This window comes from Juglans microcarpa x Juglans regia, chromosome 4D, assembly GCF_004785595.1.
Source record: "Juglans microcarpa x Juglans regia isolate MS1-56 chromosome 4D, Jm3101_v1.0, whole genome shotgun sequence".
NCBI lineage: Eukaryota > Viridiplantae > Streptophyta > Magnoliopsida > Fagales > Juglandaceae > Juglans > Juglans microcarpa x Juglans regia.
Window position 1 is genome coordinate 35,056,704 of NC_054600.1, and position 21,082 is coordinate 35,077,785.

General features: G+C 36.3%; 4 protein-coding genes and 1 long non-coding RNA gene across 5 annotated transcripts; all 5 read right to left on the bottom strand.

Moving 5' to 3' along the window:
• Nucleotides 1-589: 589 nt before the first annotated feature.
• LOC121261617 (ubiquitin C-terminal hydrolase 22) lies at nt 590-3,879 on the bottom strand. The gene is made up of 3 exons (XM_041164064.1): nt 2,735-3,879; nt 2,118-2,236; nt 590-1,835 (listed from the first exon to the last, which is right to left on the bottom strand). The coding sequence occupies exons 1-3, from the start codon at nt 3,502-3,504 to the stop codon at nt 1,057-1,059; spliced, it is 1,668 nt and encodes a 555-aa protein (XP_041019998.1). The 5' UTR covers nt 3,505-3,879; the 3' UTR covers nt 590-1,056.
• A 1,004-nt stretch (nt 3,880-4,883) lies between these two features.
• Nucleotides 4,884-6,571, bottom strand: LOC121261620. Its single transcript, XR_005939934.1, has 2 exons — nt 5,400-6,571; nt 4,884-5,206 (listed from the first exon to the last, which is right to left on the bottom strand). It is a non-coding gene; the product is annotated as an uncharacterized LOC121261620 (long non-coding RNA).
• A 572-nt stretch (nt 6,572-7,143) lies between these two features.
• LOC121261619 (probable steroid-binding protein 3) lies at nt 7,144-7,777 on the bottom strand. Its single transcript, XM_041164065.1, has one exon. It carries the CDS (start codon nt 7,684-7,686, stop codon nt 7,384-7,386), a length of 303 nt encoding a protein of 100 aa, XP_041019999.1. The 5' UTR covers nt 7,687-7,777; the 3' UTR covers nt 7,144-7,383.
• Nucleotides 7,778-8,704: 927 nt separating this feature from the next.
• On the bottom strand, nt 8,705-12,507 carry LOC121260870 (ER membrane protein complex subunit 4). Its single transcript, XM_041162925.1, has 7 exons — nt 12,457-12,507; nt 11,885-12,086; nt 11,741-11,797; nt 11,086-11,239; nt 10,193-10,290; nt 10,030-10,095; nt 8,705-8,934 (listed from the first exon to the last, which is right to left on the bottom strand). The coding sequence occupies exons 2-7, from the start codon at nt 12,011-12,013 to the stop codon at nt 8,896-8,898; spliced, it is 543 nt and encodes a 180-aa protein (XP_041018859.1). The 5' UTR covers nt 12,014-12,086; nt 12,457-12,507; the 3' UTR covers nt 8,705-8,895.
• Nucleotides 12,508-14,160: 1,653 nt separating this feature from the next.
• LOC121259586 (thiamine-repressible mitochondrial transport protein THI74-like) lies at nt 14,161-20,741 on the bottom strand. Its single transcript, XM_041161219.1, has 9 exons — nt 20,322-20,741; nt 19,377-19,766; nt 18,567-18,781; nt 17,432-17,502; nt 17,184-17,285; nt 16,037-16,154; nt 15,533-15,668; nt 14,593-15,407; nt 14,161-14,514 (listed from the first exon to the last, which is right to left on the bottom strand). Exons 1-8 carry the CDS (start codon nt 20,400-20,402, stop codon nt 15,345-15,347), a joined length of 1,176 nt encoding a protein of 391 aa, XP_041017153.1. The 5' UTR covers nt 20,403-20,741; the 3' UTR covers nt 14,161-14,514; nt 14,593-15,344.
• Between the last annotated feature and the right edge of the window lie 341 nt (nt 20,742-21,082).

Here is a 21,082-nt window from a genome sequence, read left to right on the forward strand (position 1 = left end):
TCATGCTTGCTGCTTGTGGCTGTGTAAAGAGTCAAAACACGAGTTTAACAAATAATTATATCGCTTTCACACCATTCTTTCTTCCCTTTTCTTTTTTTTTTTTTTTTTTGGTTTAGCTGTGGTTCCCATAACGCCTCTAAGATATTGGCCTTCTGTAAGTGAATTGAAAAACTCGTCTACAAAGCCCGCAGTGCACGGAGTTCTAATACCAAGGTTGGGGAAGCAGTTTATCTAGCATTGTGGTAATCTGAAGAAAACAACAAACATTAGAAGTAAAAAAAGAAAGGAAAATGAGAATCTCCATTTACTGAAAATGTACAATGCAAAAAATGAGATATTTTGATCATTTAACTTCAAATATCACTTGTTTTACACTAATCCCTGAGCAGGTATCGGAATAATAGGGACGCGTCACAATGCTTTAAACAGTTGGTGCCATTCTCATTAATGTTTCTTTACTCTCCTCTCCATCTATCAGAAAGAGAAAACTGTTCACCCCGAAGCGTGCGCAATGAGAACTTGCCCTGTGATTTCTACTTCTACAGAGAAAAGCTAATTCATATTTTACAAAACAGCGTGACAATGAGACTGCTATAAAATGAGCATAACATTCATAATTTCATAGTGTTTAGGACATATATGGCAGGGTAATGGGATAACACCCCGAAACCAATCATCATTTATGTGGCCAATCACAAATTGAAGACCAACCGTGAGTAGAATCCAGATTAAAATAGAACGCCTTTAGTCGTGAAGTTTTATTTTGCAAAGTGAAAGAATCTTGAGCAAAATGTTGTTAAATGGCTGCACAAGAGACTGGCTGTATGTCGGGTGATTATGGCTTAACCTTGACAAACAGTGCATTATGATGATGTTCATGCCCTCCAGGCCAATTGATTTCAAGTTTTCAAGCTGTAAAACTCCCATCAACAATTAGGAAGTCTTTCTTTTGCCCCTTCTCATTGGTTTTTCTTGACTCTTTAACTGGCCTTCAATGGCGTTGAAAGCCCATTTCATGCTCTGCCAACCGTCAGCCCTGATCGGTTAAAACGCTCTTCAGCAACATCCAGGAATGGGAATAAATGTGTCCCTCAGTGGGGAGATTGGCAGGCAACTCAAATCCTCGTTGGCTTTGTGGTAAAGCATTTTCTGCACGTAAAACATCATATAACACTGTGAAGCTCTCACAATTGCCTCATCAACCTCATTAATCCAAGCATCATCACATTTGTACCATTGGTTTCTCAAGCGTAGATAAGTAACATAATGGCCGGATTCAAGCGTTCCTGCATGAGTAACCACAGCAAAAATCTCAAATTCTGTAGAAATGTCTGACTCGTCGCCCTCAAAAGCAAAGATTCTGTTCCCAAATCTGTTTCTGACAATCGAGGAGGACAAATATGGGGTCATATCCAAGGAGAAAGGAAAGTGCAGATAGCGGTCAATTTTTCTTGACATTCTTCTGACAGGAGAATGCTCAAATCGTTTAATATGCAAACACAACACCAATGGGAGCCTCTTTATGGACATTTGCTTCACAGAGTCTCGCCTTTCTTGACAGTTTTGGCAGTAAAGTTTCGGGTCTGATCCCAACTTCTCCTGCCTTGTGAACAAATCCAAACAACCAAGAAGAGTAGACATACTACTGTTTCCATCCGGTTTGATGGGCTTGTTAGCTATATTTGTTGGACGGAAATTGCTTGTGTCCAGGTCAAGTGAGACGTCCACACAGGGATCAAAGGTTGTTGAAGTGAATCCACAGGTCATGCAGGTGACATCTGATCTCAGGAGTCCAGAGAATACCCTATGAGCGATACATTGGCAATCTCCATTATCTGTAAAAAATATTAATGATTTATATAAGAGGCATAACCACTAAGAACCAAAACAAAACTATCCATCTTCTTAGTGAATTATACCCACATTTTCGCTGCACTACTTCAAAAAGTTTAAGGAACTTTTTTAGTTATGTCCGAAAACTTGTCTGTTCATTCACTTAATAGGATACATCCAGTCCAAACTCTCAATTGTAGATAGATACTACATGACTAAGAACCAGACAAACCTCCTTTTTCTTGGGAATTAAATAAACCTAATAGACGTCCAATTTTAATTACCTCTACTTTGGTTCCTTGATTTGCCCTCTTTCTCATGGATCCCATCTAAGACTGAAATGAAAAACTCATGAGCATCCTGCTGCTCATAACTTGCCAGATTTGCTGAATGCTGCCACCAACTTGAAACGTAAACAAAGTTTCATCATTTCAGAGTAGTTTTATCTCCAGAAATTATTTATGGAGGAAAAAAGAAAGAAAGAAAAAGCTAAAGAATTAATAAAATATCCAGATCCAGGATCCCATCGAACAAAACCAATGACATCATTGTAAGTAATTCCGTGCAGCTTTGAATTAAACTGTGCAGATCCAGCTCCAAACACATAACAGGTGATGCAAAAATGACGTTCACAACAATATGGATAACTTTATTCAAAATCTATGAAAAGAATTCTCATCATGTAACTTTGAATCGGATAACACATGCTCCAAAAAATATAGATCATGAATCATTAAATTCAATCCAATTGGTTGATCTGCTGAGGAGGCTCAAGCTCGATCAACCATCAAATAACGATTTGAATATTCGGTATAAAGTAATCATCAAAATCGTGCTATTTAAATTCATAACCAGCAAGATTTGCGAGAATCAAAGAGGCACATGCAGAGCAATGGCAAACCTGTAAAGAAACTGAGCAGGGCTATATGGTGCCCGATCACCTGAAAACGCAGCCGAGAAAATAACATCAATGTCACAAGCTAAGCATAGCCGATCCACCGATCTTTTCCGGCAATTTTCATGATTATGCCCCTCACTCAAGAAGTAATTCCTGAAAGGGGGTGCATGTAACAATGCTTGCAACACGGAGTTCATGAAACAAGTACTCCCCAGATTATTTAATCCCCTCAAACCCAATGGATAACAAGATTTCGCCCTCCGATCCCTCAAGGAAATTAAATGTTTAGATATCTTCAAATCCACCAATTCCTGTCCTACACCAGAGCCCAACCTCCTCCTCTTAACCAATCTCTCTCCAATACTCTCATCACCATTCTTACCTCTTGGGATGCCCATGATTTGCTTGGACATTACAGCCCTATCAAAATCAGGGTCGTAGACCTGATCACAGCACACGCAGCAATAAAGCTCAGCCCTTTCAATGTCCACAGCTACATCATGACCATTCTCAGACTGGGTATGCAATAGGGTATGGTCCAAACAGGAGACCGAGGAGCAAATCAGGCAAAAATAGAGTCTACCTTGAATACCATCACAAGAAATGCATCTGGGTATCTTTGTATCGGGTTTCTCGACACTTGTTCTCCCAGGTGGGGTGGTCTTGAGGTACTTTTGGAGGTATTTATAGCCACTCAGGCCGTGGCTGAGCTTGTAATCTGCAAGGTGCTTGCAGGGTTTTGGGCTGGTGTATGAAGGGTTTCCGGTGGTCATGTTGATAGAGATTGAAAGAGGCTTTGATTTGTTGCAAATCAAGAAAAAATTAGTTAAAAAAAATGTCGATATTAAAAATGATATAAATAATTGAGTTATTGCAAAAGAAAGATTCTATTTTTTCAACGGAATAATTGAAGAAAAAACAAACGGACGAAGAAAAGGAATTGATATTGGATTTGAAGGTTTTGGGGAATAAAGAGTGATGGATTTGTACTTTGGAGATTTTTGCTAAGTTGAACCTCGGAGTAGCTTTGGCTAGTGTTCACCGATCTGATGAGAGAGAGAGAGCGAGGCAAGGCAGCACTGTTTGGAAACAGGGAGGAAGATGAAGGATCTTTCGTGATTAGTGAAGCCGACTCACGGTTTCCAGGTGAAGCCTATGTGAAGCAGAGCAATGAACACGTTAACTTTCAACGCGGACAAATCTGAACCGACTACTAGTTTGACGACAAGTTTCATCAAGTGGAGATAAACTGTTCTGGGAGATCATTGTCCTCAATGTCGGTGCTTTTGTCCAGATGGCGGGTTTTAATTGGGTGGTCAAAGCTTAAGTCTTAGAAAGATAACAGAGAACCAACTGCAACAGAGAGGGCTCACTTGAGCATCTGAAAACTCTTTCGCTCACGTAGAAGAATATTAGACGTACTGAGAATACCAAATTACACCGTATTTTCAGAATAATTTACTATTATTTATTTATTTATTTTTTTATTACTATTTAATATTTTATCATTACTTTTTCACTATTATTCTCATAATATTTGAGAATATCTCGTTATTCAAACGCAACCATTCAGCATTGAATCTTGTTTTCTAAGAAAAAAAAAAAAGAAAAAGATTTGGGACCGTACGGTAAAGTCGTAGCGCGTTTGGTTACTTGACGGCTCTCAACTTTCGGTTAAGATTTAAACCTTTTTTTAATATTTAAATACTTAACTTTTAAATCATTAAATTCATCTTAACTCAAAATCTTTTTACACGTGAGACTCACAATCTTTTTCAATTTAACATCTCTTTACACATAAGATCTATAATTTTTTTTAATTTCTCATATATATATATATATATCTAAATTCATCCTAATCTTCTAATATATCTAAACTTATCTTAGATGAATTTCACAGAATTCACTTCACCATATTAACTCATTACTATTCATAAAAAAATTCAACACAGTTTAACCTCGAAAGCAGCCGTAATTGACCGACAGCAATGGTTTGTTTACCCCACTGATGAAATTCCAAGCTCGGGAAGAAAATGTGAGAGAGAGAGAGAGAGAGTGATGGAGAAGGCTTGTACCCTCGTGGTCCGTGTAATGTGAGGTCGAGGCTTATCGGTCTTCGTCTTCGTCTGTAATTGTTTCGTTTGTTTTTTCCTTTCAATTTAGATTTGTAAATAAACCATTGGAAAGTAGTTTGTTTTTTGGTAAATGTTTGGCAGCCATCAGAAAATCTCTCCTATTGTAAGGAAGCTTGCTGTTTACCGATTCATAGTGATGGGTTAAACGGAATTACCTTTTTCTGCAACTTTGGTGGCTCAATGATTCAATATAGATAAAATACACCAGTAGGCTAAAAAAAAAAAAATTCGAACTTATATTATAAGTCGGGAAAGTCGTAAAGGTTACTCACCTTTTTTATTTTTAAATGACGCTCACTTAATCAAAAAGTTGGGATGCCAATAAAGAAATTGAACTTGCCTGAGAAATGAGAAAGAAAAATGTTGAAAGGTAGAAAGATTTTAGTGCTTTGTACCACTTCCATCTGTGCATGATAAGACACGCTAGACATGAACAGAGCAAAGCATCTACTTTATTGCAAGCAAAGCGTGGAAAAGTTCTGTAAATGAAACTTATATGAGATGAGATGCATGCTAAACGAACGGTTTAGAACCTCCATTATAGGAAGTAGTGCATCTATGAATACTGCCGATCCTGCCATGGAAGAAAAAGGATAAGTTCTTGATCCTGGCTTGGATCGGACGAGGGATCTGCCCAAGAGTTGGGATGGTGATGACATTTAAGGGTTATGCGGATGGTACTGGCACTCGGGTCTAGCAGTGGCACAAGACACGATTCCAGCAATGACCTTTAAGACCAAAGGCTTCCTGTAAAGAAGGCAACCCACTACATTATTTCCCTATCTTTAAGGAGAAGGTGAATTCATTTGGATTTTCCTTGTCGAATAATACTATACAACACACTCACATCTCACTATATAAGATGTGATACATTTATCACCGTTAAATAATAAAAAATCATCCAATAAAGGATCATCTAATAGTGATAAATGTATCACATCTTACATAGTGGGATGAAAGTGAGATGGTAGTGTGGTGTATAGAATTTTCCTTGTCCATATACTTAATCAAACTGCACCAATTTTAAAACGCATTCGAACAACAGCAGGATGAAAATCTACTGGCCAGTCTATCTGATACATTAGTAACAGTAAAGCTCTGGATTCAAGTTTACCGATAAATGTGGGGCAATTATAACAATTGAGAACGGGAATGGGGAAATATCCAATATCCAAATAAAAAAATTGAGGTTTAGGTTAGACTATGAGCAAATTCAGAGCAAATGCTTCAACTTTTTAGTAAAGCAGCAAAAAGCACAACAAGCTTTCAACTCCACCATGAAAAGACCCAATGCTTTTAGCAAGTAACTAGGAAATTTGCTAAAGGCGATAATACATATAAGAGTGATTAAAGTTCTCACCACAAACTACCACCAATTTTCTAAATTACAAAAAGTTTATATTCGCACCTTAAACTAACAATAATCTGACCTTTAAAAATGTAGGTTAGGATACTGATGAAAAATAGACTGTAGTTTGTCGGTGAAAAGTATAATTTTTCCTATTTTTAAAGAGACACATACATTCAGTCAAAAGAAGAACAAAATGGCATATCGCATGCGTCCAGACTAAAAAATATATATATATATATATATATTTCAGATACATCCATGCACCAAAATCCCTGGAAGCAAGCCAATTTGACAAATAATACAACTTCTAGCTTCTTGCTATCTTTGCAAACCAATCTAAGATGCTATATTATATGATTCCTACCACAAAGATGTTGGAACTAAGAAAAGCCCTCTGACACACCTTCCTTTGGTTATGATTCATGAATGTGGCATATGCAAAGCAACCAAATACAAGCCATTCCACAAACATTCTTTATAGCTATCTTTCCAATTTATTATTTTTACGCATTATGGTAGGAAAGGGGCAACTCATGTTTAATGAGCCTCAATTTTCGAGTATCAGGTCACTAGATGCAGCCAAATCCTTGCATAAGGCGTTTGATAATCCTACTGCTGATGTACTACGGCTGGAAAAATTATCTCAGAGAATATAAATATGCATACAGGGAATAGAAGACAGAAGCCCAAATTCAACCAACTCATATATATTTCTACATAAGTAAACATGTTGGAACAGAAAACCAAGTCATATGTTGCAATCCACGCATTGATGCAATTATGCAATCAAACATATATGGGAGAATTTAACCCACTCATCACCAGATCCGCTAGCATAAACAGCCCTAGGAGGCTAGGGTAAACAAATTAATTGCATCAAACGCACAAAAGTACCAAACGCGCACACAGAGAGATGGATGCCAAGATACCCAAATTTCACACGTACCAAATTTATTATATTTATTATTTCCCAAGCTAAAACACAAGACAAAACCTCTAGCACAAGACCCGCAAGATTAAAACCCAGCAAAGAACCAATAAAGTCGCCAAATTCCAACAGTATACCCAGGAGCATATTTTCTCCATAACACCAGTACGAAACGTCAAATACATTCATAAAGACTCGTGAATAAAACACATAGCCATAAAATGACTCAGCTTAGAGATTAAGAAGCGACGCGACCAACCACAGGGTACTTAGCTTCGAACTTCTTCTCCCAGTCGTTGAGGACCCCGATCTCCTTCTCCGAGAGGCCATCGAGAGAGGGGGACACGTCCTCGTCATTCTTGCTCATCTTGGCCAGAGCTCTGCTTGCGTCCTTGCCGGCGAACATGGTGTAGGAACCTCCGGGGCCGTAGAACGACTTTCCGTTTGTGACGTCGAAGATTCGGCCCTTCACAGCCACATAGATGGGCTTTGATGGGTCGGTGCCGTTGTACTCGCTCAGCTGCTGGGCTGTCAACTCCATTGATCTGCGTTCGCTTAGAGTGAGACTGCGTGGCGCCTGGATAATATAGAAAGAGGTGAAGAAGTGAAACGATCGCGTGTGGATGGTATCGATCAATTTTATTTAAATTTATTTAAATTTGTTCGGTTAATTTTAAAAAAGTCTTATTATAAAAAGATATGAAAATTTTATTTTTTTATGAGATTTATTTTTTTACAAAAAATTTCAGCAGGCTTGTGCATTTATTAGACTTTTCAACTCATTTAATGGACTTGCAATTAATACTAATTTAAGATTCTTTTATGATTTGGAGCAGAAAAGAAGATTTTTTCTTTTTTAAAGTGTTGCAATGAAAGCGACATTTGGACGTTAAATTGAGTTAATTTGATATGATAAAATATTTTTTTTTAATATTATTATTATTTTAAAATTTAAAAAATTAAATTATTTATTATATTTTGTATTAGAATTTGAAAAAATTATAATGATGAATTGAGATAAATTTAAGAACTAAACGAAACCTAAGAGATTTAGATAGTGAGATAAGAATTTTTATTTTAGATGAAAGTTTAAAAAATTATTTTTTAATATTATTATTATTTTACAATTTGAAAAAATTAAATTATTTATTATATTTTATATAAAAATTTAAAAAAATTATAATAATGAAATAAAATAAAAATTTTATGTCTCATCTCACTGCCAAATATAACTTTAAAAAACAAACAAAAAAAAAGGAATTTTTCAAGGTTCACATGCTACCACACCTGCTAGTACAATTTACCCTCTTGAAAGTTGAAACCTTTTAATTCTGTCCACTCCAATTGCCATTATCCTCCAACCAAAAGCACAAAACTAATCTTGCATCGCCTCCTTTCGATCAAACAAAAGATGCAAGACCACAACTTTTGGAGCTTAGCTAGCTAGGAGTGCCTTACTAACCAGACTTCTCTACTATTAAATATTGATCCCTCGGTAGAACTAATATTTCCCACAATTTAACTAGTAGTGTGTTATGGATAATCTATATTCGAGGAAAGCAAATCATCGTAGCATTGGTATTCCAGCATCATACATTTGAGTCACAATCGTTGTTGCCACAAAACTCAGTTACAGCGTTACGGTGGCCATGCGTGATAAGCCATCAGCCAATAAACGATATCAAAGTCTCTTCCTCCGAAAAGTCTCCACTACATTCAGATCAACGGCTGATTAAACCAAACATGCACATCAGCGTAGCGGAATACCCCCACCAGAATGCTCAACCTCCTGAAAATCAGACAAGAAAATGTCAAACAGAGCTCCCTAGAGGGTATACAGTAAAGTTTCTAAAGCATTCTAGTCAATACACCAAAGACCATGTTCCTTCAACCGAACAGCTAGGATACAGTACCAAAAAGGATAACTGCCATGAAGAAATGCTTAAAAGCGAAATATCAACCTAGTTCCAAGTAAATTTATAGCATAAATTGAAATATGATGCCGTTTGATTCAGACGGGGCACACAGCAAGTAAACCGAAGCAGTTTGAGGGAAAGGGACGCTTTTATGCAGCTCTTCCTGTTCCTTTCCTAGATAGCTTTAGATATTTTTAAAATTGCACTTTTTATTTACTTATTTTTTAACAAAAAATTATAACATAACATAATGGAAAAGGAGGGGGCATTATTTCAACTCAAGAACATGAACCATAGATGCGATCTCAATCCTACATCGGACAGGAACTCAACAAAAATTGAGATTCTTTGAGCTGCCCAAATGGCAGCAAACAGCTAGATTATTTAAGCTGCTGATCAAGCCAAACCATATCATCAAGACCAGGATGTACTCAAAATTGCAGCCAGCCACGGCTTTCAGATCTGTCACAGGATAAAGTATGCCTTGAGAAGTGTGAACTTGTCAACACCAGTCTAAAACACACACAGCACTTGTCCAGTGAGAACATTGTAACTGCAAGTTTGTAACCAAGCATGGTAGAAAAAGAGGTAATGTTGATCCTTTCCCACAGCGAGAATTTGACATGAAGGCAACATGTCTCTCTCACTTTATAATATCTTGCAGAGACAACAGTATTATCCATATGACCAAATAAATCTACCTATACTCAGGCAATAGGTAGGCTTTTATATATATATATATATATATATATATATAAGTAGGCAATAGGTAGGTTTAATTGGTTAAAACATAAGAGTTCAAGTTTGGGCGAGTATATGTGCACATGCTAAATAGCAAGACATTTAAACCTAGCTACAGAATACTTTTAATTGTCATGCAATCATTTCCAAAAAAAAAACAAAAAAAAAACATAATGTAAACAAAAAAAAGTAAGTTGACTCAATTATAATAGGAGGAAGATTTTAACCTGTGCAGGGGGTAAGGAAAAAACCCAGTCTGAGGCATGTGTAGGAAGAAGACCCAAAGTGTTAAGCTGCCAAAAAAACAATTATAACAAAATAAACGAAATTTGAATATAAAGAAACAAGAAAAAATGTTGCACAAAAAGACAAACTGAAAATACATCTCACCTTCCAAACACCCAGTGCTAAACCACCCAAATTAAGGGCAATAAAGAGTAACTTGGGCCCGAGAAGATCTACTCTACTGTCTTTATACGGCTCAAAAACTGCATAATCCAATTAAATGTTCTGAATGAGCTTAAGGATCAAATAAAAATCCAACAAGAATCTGCAGGGAGAAATGAAGGTGAAAAAATAATGCAAAAACTTCAGGAACCAAAATACATGTCCTAGAATACCATAAGTCACATCAAGCTAGATCAGTTCTTAAAAAAGATATTCACATACATGATTCAATACATTTAACAAGCGTATATGTCAAGCCAAATGATAGAATTTTATGCAATGAAACAGATTCTCAAACCCCATCCCCCACACCAATAGAGAACGGAATATGCTATATACTACACCATCCATCTTATCTTACTGTGATAATTTGGCATTACCTGTCAACCATTTAATTTGTTATATTAAAGGGACAGTGTGATGAAAGTGGGACAAGATGTGGCATCTAGCATAACTAAAAGAGAAAGGGACAAAGGAAGAAACGATTGTGTATGCAGGGCAACACCATGTGTGAAATCAAAACTAGCATTCCCAGGCCACATTCTTACAGTTATGTTACATACATCACTAGATTAGGAAGGGGGAAGGGATATCTTGGGTAAAGTGAAAAAAATCATAGGATTCAAATCTTCAGGAAAAAGAAAGAAAACAAAATTAAAAAGATAAATATGTGTTTTCATACTTTTTAAATCATTTGCATTATCATGCATAGAACCACAAAGTTGACAGCATTCAAATGGTTACTAAAAATTACATATCAAGACAAGGAACCAAAACTAGTTCGGATAAGTTAAAAGAAAAAACACGGGGGCATATATAAACTACAGTCATATTACCCTTGCCAACCCCTTGTAAGGCACTAATTGGCTGCCAAAGAGCAGAAAATGTGATACCAATGCTAAACAAATGCATAGTACTTCCAGCCATCCACATCATGAAGCCCATCATTAGCAAATTCTTGAAAGGGGCCTGTGCCACTTCCCAAGCTTTCTGTTCAAATAGAGACAGATTATGATATTAATTATCGCGTTATGATCCAGTGTATTCGAATAATAAATGAAATCAATACCTGTGATGTTTAACAAGGTTAGAGAGTGGCTTGTGCGAGAGAAGAAAATGTCAGCGAATGACACAATACGAAGAAAGAAGCGTATTGGTTTCATAATTTGACTGACCTACTGGTTAACAGAAACGAAACCTCGATAATCTTAAAAGTCGTTTGGACCAATTAATCTAATCAGAATTTTCTTCAACATCACAACCATAAATATCAATGTCCCAAAAACCTATTGCTTGCATTTTCCAATTGCAGTGTTCACACAAAAACTTTTCTCCAAACTACAAATTCTTAGCCCAAAGTACTGAGCGACGAAGCGTGAAAAGGAAACAAAAATTGGGACTGAGCCTTCGGATTAAAATCCTACATGGCTACTTTGATCAAAGCCCAAACCTAATACGATATATCAGAAAGTGGAAAATAATAGGATATACTTGAGATTTCCAGTTCGATTCTGCATCCTTCTTTTGTCGACTGAGCGTTGAATCATCCTAAAGAAACGTCCACCAAAAGAATTAATAGAAGAATCGATTTATTTTTTCTCAATAGAAAGAAAGAAAGATAATAAAAGAGAGAACCTGATCTTGAGAGGAGCGAGAGAAACCAGGGGGGTCAGGAATGTCGCGGGAAGAAGGAGAGGTGGAATTGTCAGTGAAGTCAACGGCCCATCTTCGACCTCCAACCATCACACCCTTACCCTTTTCCATTGCTTATGTTATTTTCACCAATCGATCTCTGACTCTCGCACTCTCCTGCTCGTTGCGCGATCGATTGTCCTATCTCTCTTGGGATGATGCTACAGCTCCCGCTGGGAGCTCTGGAGCTATAACATGTGTTTTCATATATTTTCATGTGTTTTTTTTTTTAAATTATTTTTTATATAAATTTTTTTAATATTTAAAAAAATAAATAAATTTAAAACGTCATTAAAAATACTTCTTTAATTAGAAAGTAAAAAAACAAATTATTAAAAAATACATCTTTAATCACGAAGTAAAAATATTTTTTATTTTACTTCGTGATTAATAAAATATTTTTTAATAATATTATAAACTTTTTTTATTTTTTAAAAATATTTAAAATTATTGAAAAAATCTATATAAAAAAAAATACACATGTTAGAGCACAACAGAAGCTCTAGCATTATTCTTTCTCTTGGGGTACCGTTACCAACTTACTTGTACCCTCCTCAATTATTAATGAGTGGGGCTACTATGCCGCCCCACTCTTACCGTTGGGCGTGACGCCTAGTGGTTTTGTTTTTTTTTTTTTTTGACATTTTTTTAATACATTTAAAAAATAAAATAAAAAATACATCAATACATTTAAAATCACTTCCTTAACTACTAAGTAAAAAAAAAAAAAACCAACAGTCATAGTTGGGCGGCATAATAGACTTTCTCATTATTAATTACTAACGATTATTATTTTACGGGGTAAAGATATTTAGTTGGTGGACATTTTACAAGTTCTCACATGACACAGGCTCAGCTAACTTATATAGTGAGATGAGATGAGATGAGATATTTTGTTAAAAATTAAATAAAATATTATTAAATATTATTTTTATTTTAAGATTTGAAAAAGTTGAATTGTTTATTATATTTTTGTATGATAATTTGAAAATTTTGTAATGATGAAATGAGATGAGATAAGATGAGTTTGTGTATCCAAACCCATCCTGAGACTTTTTTTTTTTTAAATAAAACCATTCAACTTCATTCATCAAACAATTATTTGGTTTTTAGCCATTACAAGAGTCAATATACATGGTATTACATTTTCTAAGTCAATAATTTCAGTGCATAAAGAGGTTCCTTGTTGAGCCAATTGACGAGTTACCCTATTTCCTTCTCTCTTGATGTGCTTTATATCCCACACTATATCCACCAGAATGTCTTTTACATCTCTCAGCAAATAACCTATCATACCATGTTGTTCTCTATCATGTTGCAGCCCCATCTATTTACACTAACATGCTGTTGTAACTAAGCCCTAAGCCAGACTTTGAGATTTGGTAGGTGGACTCAATTAATGTCGGTGCATAGAGCACATTTAATAAAGTGTTTATATGATATAATTTAATTTAAAATAAAATTTTTAAAATTTAAATCTTACAAATCAAATCTCACCATTAACTACTTACTAATATAGGCACGGTACACTGAAACATCTTACTAATTTACTTAATATGCTAGTTTGATGAATATGGTTAGACAGAGGTTTACTTCCAAAGGCGGTGGATCTAAGAAACCCTTGCCTTGGTGAGATTCCATATCATCTCTTTTTTTATTAAAAAAAGAAGAAATAAACAATGGTTGAGATTATAAGATAAGCACTTTTGCTACAGGTACCTGGCATTGGGTGCCTTTTACGGAATCGCTGACTTGCGTGTATTATTTAAAAACTAAAATTAGCCACGTCAACCGGTATTATTTAAAAAAAAAAATGAATTCAGAGCAAATCAAACTCATCCCCAATGCCAAAATCAGTCTCAGTTGCAAACCCATCCCCCAACGCCAAAATCAATCTCCGTTAGAAATCAAACCCAGTGCCAAAATTGGCTTAAGAAATGAAACCCATCCCAGACGGGTATTTGTAGCATTGTCGAATCCCATCATCTCAGAGAAAGATATGTGTAGGTGGTCGATTTCTGAAAGAGAGTGTCGTCGTGGGTATGAGTTGTTTGTTCCTTTGTTTTATGCAGTTTTTGTTTCCATCTTCCTTTGTTTTACCCGTTGAGTAATTATCTGCAAAGCAACTACAGCCATTGGGAAGGGCTTGAAATTCTTTGAAACACTATAGAAAGCTAACAAACATGCAAAAATGCAAATAGGCCACAATAACAATTAAATAAAACTGATAAGTTGTATGTCATTGCCCATTAATCGTCACTGCAAATAGACTCTCGCATGTACGAAATTTTCTTCCCACATTCACTAAGTTGATGTACGTCACAAGAGGACTCAATCAAATCCTTCATAAATCACTTTTTTTTTTTTTTTTTTTTTTTTTTGTTCCCTCTACAATCAAGTAAAATCCAAGCAACAACACCTTCACATGCATTATTTGCATCGTCAGATTTACACACTATCCTTACAACTTGACTTAAAACCTTGGCACGAAACCAAAGGCTGTGCTTCCAAAATCAGCCCCTCCCGACATTACCATGTCTGTGGTTTGAAAAGTGGCAAAGAAGCGCTTGAGCCTGCCAGTAACCAAACATTCAGTTAAATTAGTCTATATATGCAAGGAAGAAATAGCAACATCATCAGCAGCTGTATACCTTTTCTTTGGCCCCAGGGGTGCCTGACTGACAATGCCACCAGGGGCGGGACAGCTCCTTCTTGGAGCACCATACTGTGAAATCTACTACTAGTTGTACAAAGATGTAAAAGAGCAGCAGCTGCATTCTCCTTCCTTCTAGAAGATGAGTTAGAAGATGCGAACCAGTAGATGAAGAATTCCTCTTCGTGTTTTGTCTTCGGTCTCGTCTGTGGCGAAGCTTGATCTCGAACCCAAATATGTTCCGTGGGGAAACGAAATGGAGTGTTGCATTTCGGATGAGAAGATGAAGATGGGAAGAATATGAGAAGAAGATGCAAAGCAGTGAGAAGAAGAAGATATCTGCAGTGAAGAACATGATCTTCGTGTTCTGGGCTGGGGAAGCTTGTTCCCGAAGCCGTGAGTTTGTTTCTCAAATGTAATTCAACCAACCCATGTAGTGTGTAAGCCAGCACTAAACGAAACGCCCCATTTTAGTTTTACACATGGATGGACATGTACGCAGGGGTTCCCCAACCCCGGGTGCGAGTAGCTTTTTTCATAATAGTGTACAGACCAAATATATATATATATAGATATATAGATATATAAGCATTTCATTTCTGGAGACAACATGCTACTCTGATCTCAAATTGCACAAGAAAATTGTCGCATTACAGCAAGAGTCAAAAGGTGGACAGTTACGTGGACAGTTCTTCAAGTGTTTAAAGTCTATATACAATTATCTGCTTTTCCGAAATCTGTACATGGCTGCTATGACTCTTCTTTCCTTGAAAACTTGTCTGAAAGGTTTGCCACGACAAATCCAGCAAATACCTGAATCCAGTTGAACATGGTTTAAATGTAATGAACTCTCTGCTGTGGTAAAGTTGAAGCAAATCACTGGATATGATGTCAAGTGTGCTACGAGGGAAATGCAGAGACAGACACAGAAAACATACCTGAATGCATCCAATAACGTAGATTGCAGAGTAGTGGCGACCATGTAATACCATGTCAGCTGCCATTGCGAGAGGAATTGTCAAAGACATGCCTAACGTTGCAACCAATGGAGTCGTCCAAACAACAGAAAGGGCCCTGTAATAAAAAATCAGTATTACTGAAAGAATCTATTTGCAATGGTATCTAGAGTTGCAAGTATATCAGAAGAAATAAACTAGTAGTATGACTGCTGATCTGAGCATCGTGAAACAAAATGGAACCAAACTAATCTTTGCGAGTCAAAGGGAAAAGTCAGCTTTTGAGCTTAAACGGTATTCCCGTTAATTTGATTAAAAAAATGTGTGGTTCTCTACTTATCCGTGGTTTAGGTAGCAACAAATCCGATAATTTCTTCCTTTTCCTGGTGGGTGGAGCAAGACTTCATTGGAAATTAGAACAAAAAAGTCAAAATGTAACATTCTCATATTCTGTGTGGTCCAATCAAACCTTCCTCTACTACTAACCAAAAATAATCTGACAGAACACTTCCCACAAAGCCATTTAACAGCAGGACTTCGCCAACAGATGTTGAATGTGGAAATTTAAATCGAGGTTCAATCCCCACAGCATTGAGTGGCCACACTGCACAGAATAACATTGTTGTGAAAAATCCAAGAACAGGAAACTGATGGGTAAGAACTTTTTTATGAGCCTTGAGATTATCACTGCATTCTCAAAACATAGTCATCAGAATAGTAATCCATAAAAGAAAAAGCGGGGGAAAGAAGAGAGAGGAGATCAACAAAATTATTCAATTGATTAATAACAAATGATTACACGAACTAATAACAAATGATTCCTGAGGCGCTCCAAGGTCCCAAAATCCTAATTACACGAACTCATGACCTAATTAATCAAGTACAAACATAATCACTTACACCCTGCTTTCATAATTGAAATCAACACAGCACGTGGATGGGAATTATTAACATTGAAAAAAGGAAAGGAAAAAACCTCCCACTTCAAGGAGAGAACATGCTGCCACTATTTTCTGAGCAAGAGTGTGGTGCTTTGCCATTCAAACGAGGCATAATGTAGCGCTATTAGACCCTAATTATTGGGAGACCTTGTCTAAATTTAGAGGTGGCAGAATCCAAGGGGATAAGATAATAGGACACCATAAAAAACCTTTGACGCATAATTCAAATAGAAACCACTATACCGATTTGGGTTTCTCCAACTCCTAACGCACCATATTCCTTCAATTGAGGCACATTTCCAAGCAAAATTCCTCTTGATCTTCAAACTTGGTTATAATCACAGTGAGATAGATAAACCACTTCCAAAACTCTCATGAGTAATCAATGATTTGCAGCAAGAAGTGACACATATAAATTACTCTTGATAGACGTCTGAGCCAGTCGTGATTCAGTGGTCTATTTTTTTTTTATAGGTGATTCCGTGTTCTGAATTTATCAACTTAGTTAAACTACAACAGTTTCAGCACATAACTTTTCTTTTTATTATTGTCCGAATATAAAAAATTTTATCATAAAAAATCCAGGAGAACAAACTGCTAAGCTCTAACTCCTGTTCAAGCATTTCCATCCTTAATCATATGAATTTGCAGTGCTAAAGACAATTAATCACAAAAAACACTAGTTCACTTACCAAGCCACCAAAGACCTAGGAGAGAGAAGAGACCAATGTATCCAAAGAACTTTTGAACATCAACCTTGTCTCCTTCTGATCCAGAAGATTTCTTCAGCAGCACTGCAATAAGTGAACCAGTAATTTAGAAATCAGGCTGGGGACTTGGAAACAATCTATCAAATATGTATTACCAAGTCATTCATGGAATTCAAATGAAAATGAGAAACAAAAACAAAGAGAAGAAACATCGTTTCACAATGCCATACCTGTAAATAAACCATATGATAATGCTGAGAGAAGACCAAAAATGTCCCCTGTGATAGAGTGCTTTCCAGTTCTAAGTAACAAGAAAAGGGGACAATTTCAGGTAATATCCCACATAAAGTCAAGCGAACATAACTATCTCAGCAAATAAGGCAAAAAAGAAATAACCTAACTCTTACAAATATAATAGGTTTTGTTTGCTGTTGTAGGCATAAAGATGTTTTGCTTGCATTCATAATCACAACTCACCCATTTGCAAACTTTAATTATCCAATCACATTGACATTATTTCAATTCTACTCTACAGCCAAGATAGACGTCTAGACGATATATTGATTACAGGTGGCAATTAGGCTCTCTTCTTTTTCTATTTTTAAATGAGGAATGTATTAAAATTAAATCTGATTAGTGCAGCAACTTCTCTCTTTTTTTGTTCGTTTGCACCCATTACATTTTGCCAAACACAACTTCCAGAGGAGGAGAAAACAGGGGAGGCAATTCTCCAGTAAAATAGTATAGATTACTTCTATATATTCTTTTGATCGTTAAAGATTACTTCTGTATATTATCCAATCCAACTCAATAATATTGTCTAAAATTCACAGCAAAAGTAAAAAAACTCCTGATCCTAAAATAAGTGTTTGAACTATATACTCTACGATTTTTTCCAATGATTAATTTTGGATTTTTTTAAACACTTCTGACTGATTCAAAACTTGCCTGTTTAGAGGAAAATGAAAAAAACTCTCCAATGTTAACCAATTGATGTTCTTAGGCACAAAAAATATTTCAAAGGTTGAGATAATCTTTTTATTGATGAAAAACAGCTGCCTTAAGCTTTCTGCTGCAGAAAAGGGAGCTGAAAACAGGTTCCAAATGATCGAATGACAGCTGGTCAAATATGTGCAAAGGCTGCCTTTGGTACACATTGTACTCCTCAAAGCTGCCCAAAAAAGATGAAAACCCTGAAATAAAGCCACCAGATGAAAAACTTCGGGTTTTTCCACGAAAACATTTTTGACGTAAATGAGGTACCTCATAAACCTGTCAAGTTTACTTCAAAACGGACAAAAGGAAGAAATGCACAAAAGTCCCTATAGAAGCCTACCAATGCTAAGCAAAAAGCAATTAGCTTACTCAGAGATGCTCATCAATTCACTAGGTGTCCAGGTTTTTCCAAATGTGGTCATGGCAACACCAGTCATGCTGATAAAAACAGCAACAATCTTCGTGAGGTTTATTGAGTCCTGGCCAAGAAGAGCTCCAAAGAAAAGTGTGAACAGCCCTGATGTTGAAGTCAGAACAGTAGTACTTGCAACACTAGTATTTGCCAGTGCAGAGTTCGATAAATACTGCATGAGGTCAAAACAGATTAAACCTTCATTAGATTGCTTAAGAAAGTATTTTTGGTGACTGGCATATCATGAATAAAGCCCAAGAACCCAACGCCGAGGTTGTATAGAACCTTCTATTTCCCTCAAAGTCATCACTGTGAAATCGAACCCATGATGACTAAGTCTACATCTCATCCCAAACCCGCCATTTCACCACTAGTTTCCACCCTGACAAGTAACTCTCAACAAGTATATGTATCTAACTTTAATTTTTTTCCCGTGTAAAATAAGGATATAAATTCACTTTGCCCTTTGTAGCATTTCCTGATTTTCAACTTGAATACTGGAGGCATGCAATTGACTCAGTCTAGAAAGCCATTCTAGCAACATTAGCATAGATGGCTACAAGGATTATTAAAAAGATATGCAGTGCTGGCCTTGCTGCATGTTCATAGATGGACCAACCCAATACTTTTGAAGGCCTGTACCGCTCATCCACTCAGATTTTCTTACCTGTCCATACAATTTCATTATCCCGCAACCTTATAAAGTTAAAGAAAAGTCCAAAAGGTCATATACAGAGAACATTAGATAGAAATTAGAATATGTTTACCTCTGTTACAAACCATATCGGAGTGAGATAAAAGCTACACTTAGCAATATCCCATGAACTGAGTTCACAGCTTTGTTCGAGCAAGTGAGGCTCATCTTGCTCATTCTTAGCTGTCAAAGGCTGGCCCTCTTCCCTTTCACTAAGATCACAGTCAGTAACGAGGCCATTTCTGGGTACCGGTCTGTGGTGCATTTCACTAATTATAAGAGGGATATCAAGTCCGGTTGAAGTGCTCATAACTTTCGCGTCATTGCAAAGGTTCTTATATGAATTTGCGTTCACTAAGCTGCAGATCCAGTCTTTAAGAGCAGCAATGGGTAGATAGATTACCATAAGAGACACCCCCAAATAAGTGAGTGCAAATGGATGTTTATAGTCTGCGAAAATTCTCTGCAGCAAATAGATCTTGGTAGTTTAGTTTATTAAATCTCAAACATGGGAAGAAGGATCCTTTAAAAATCTTGCAGTTTAACATGGATCTACGAGAATCGAAAATTACATGAAACCCTTTCAACCCATTGATTCACAACTTCAAATTTACATTCTGTTTAAACAACTTTGGATATGAGAGAAGTCTGATTTTTATTAAAAGTTATCACTCTAACTTCAAACAAAAACATTCCCTTTAAACAGGGAAAAGGCTTACCAACAAATACCACCATGGAAAAAAGTTAATTTCTTTTTATTAAAAAATCATTATAAACAGATCAAGCAGCGCACACAGAACCATGGAAAAGGGAACAAATAATAGAACCTTAAACAAGTCGGAGTTTTTTTTTTCTTTTACCAGCAACAAAGATTCCCAATTCGGCCTGTTCTATTATTTTCCTATCTTCTTCAGCAACCAAACAGAGCAAAGTATAAGAAACGCATAACAATACCGCATCATGCTAAATAAAGAATCGAAGAAAGGAAAGAAAAGAGGTCGTTGATATAACTCCTAACCTGAGTGATCTCTGCAGAGGCAACCCATATGAACACGACAGTGACAATCAACCCCAAACCAGCATTATATTTCCAACCCATTAAGCCAAGCGCCAGCCAAAAACCCCCAGAAAAGAAGGTTGAAAATATGAAGTGGGTAAGCTCAAGTTTTGTTATAAAACAATCATCTTGTGGAAGCTCTGGGCACTAGAACAGATTGAAGATGAAATGAGATCCTGAGGATTTCGGTTTTTTATGCATGTATAGATAGTATTTTGTTAATAATAATTAGCAGGGATTGGAAAAATCAAAGTTTTTTCCAAATTCCAAGTGGACATTTGTTGCTGTTGAGGAAAGTTACAAAATATGGTGTCAAACGACCGTGAGGGATTTGCTCTTAAGTCGTCCGTCTCGCCTTGGCTTTCTTGAGGGGGTTAGACTAACCTTTAGACTGATGAGAGTGACGGATGGTGCTCGTCTTATTGTGAGACCGTTGTAGTACAAGATGGAGTGGGCAATGTGGCCGCGAGATGAATCCAAAACACGGATTGCTTTTAAAGTCTTGTTCTGTCGACCTTTGGTTATCAGGACGAGGTCGTCACATAAATAAATAAAATGTTTGTTATGAAATAAACCATTCAGGACAATTCTCAAAACCATAACTCTTACCTATCTAATCTAAATAAAACTCTGCTACTTTCAAACCGGTATATACATTTATTGAAAAATATCAAAATACAATTTTATTTATTTATTTACTAATAGATGTAGCAGACATCCAC

Bases quoted from the DNA above. Each gene is read 5' to 3' on its own strand.
- LOC121261617 (XM_041164064.1), bottom strand. From the start codon at position 3,504: ATGACCACCGGAAACCCTTCATACACCAGCCCAAAACCCTGCAAGCAC. The intron at 2,237-2,734 runs GTTTGCCATTGC...TTACGTTTCAAG, and splicing joins CCTGCTCAGTTTCTTTACAG to TTGGTGGCAGCATTCAGCAA. The intron at 1,836-2,117 runs GTAATTAAAATT...TATTTTTTACAG, and splicing joins ATCAAGGAACCAAAGTAGAG to ATAATGGAGATTGCCAATGT.
- LOC121261619 (XM_041164065.1), bottom strand. From the start codon at position 7,686: ATGGAGTTGACAGCCCAGCAGCTGAGCGAGTACAACGGCACCGACCCA.
- LOC121260870 (XM_041162925.1), bottom strand. From the start codon at position 12,013: ATGGAAAAGGGTAAGGGTGTGATGGTTGGAGGTCGAAGATGGGCCGTT. The intron at 10,096-10,192 runs GTGAGATGTATT...TTTTTTTGGCAG, and splicing joins TAGCACTGGGTGTTTGGAAG to CTTAACACTTTGGGTCTTCT. The intron at 8,935-10,029 runs GTTAAAATCTTC...TCTGATTTTCAG, and splicing joins TTTCCTTACCCCCTGCACAG to GAGGTTGAGCATTCTGGTGG.
- LOC121259586 (XM_041161219.1), bottom strand. From the start codon at position 20,402: ATGGGTTGGAAATATAATGCTGGTTTGGGGTTGATTGTCACTGTCGTG. The intron at 19,767-20,321 runs GTTAGGAGTTAT...TATTTGCTGCAG, and splicing joins CCTCTGCAGAGATCACTCAG to AGAATTTTCGCAGACTATAA. The intron at 15,669-16,036 runs GTTAGTAGTAGA...TTTTTATTACAG, and splicing joins GTTCTGTCAGATTATTTTTG to GGCCCTTTCTGTTGTTTGGA.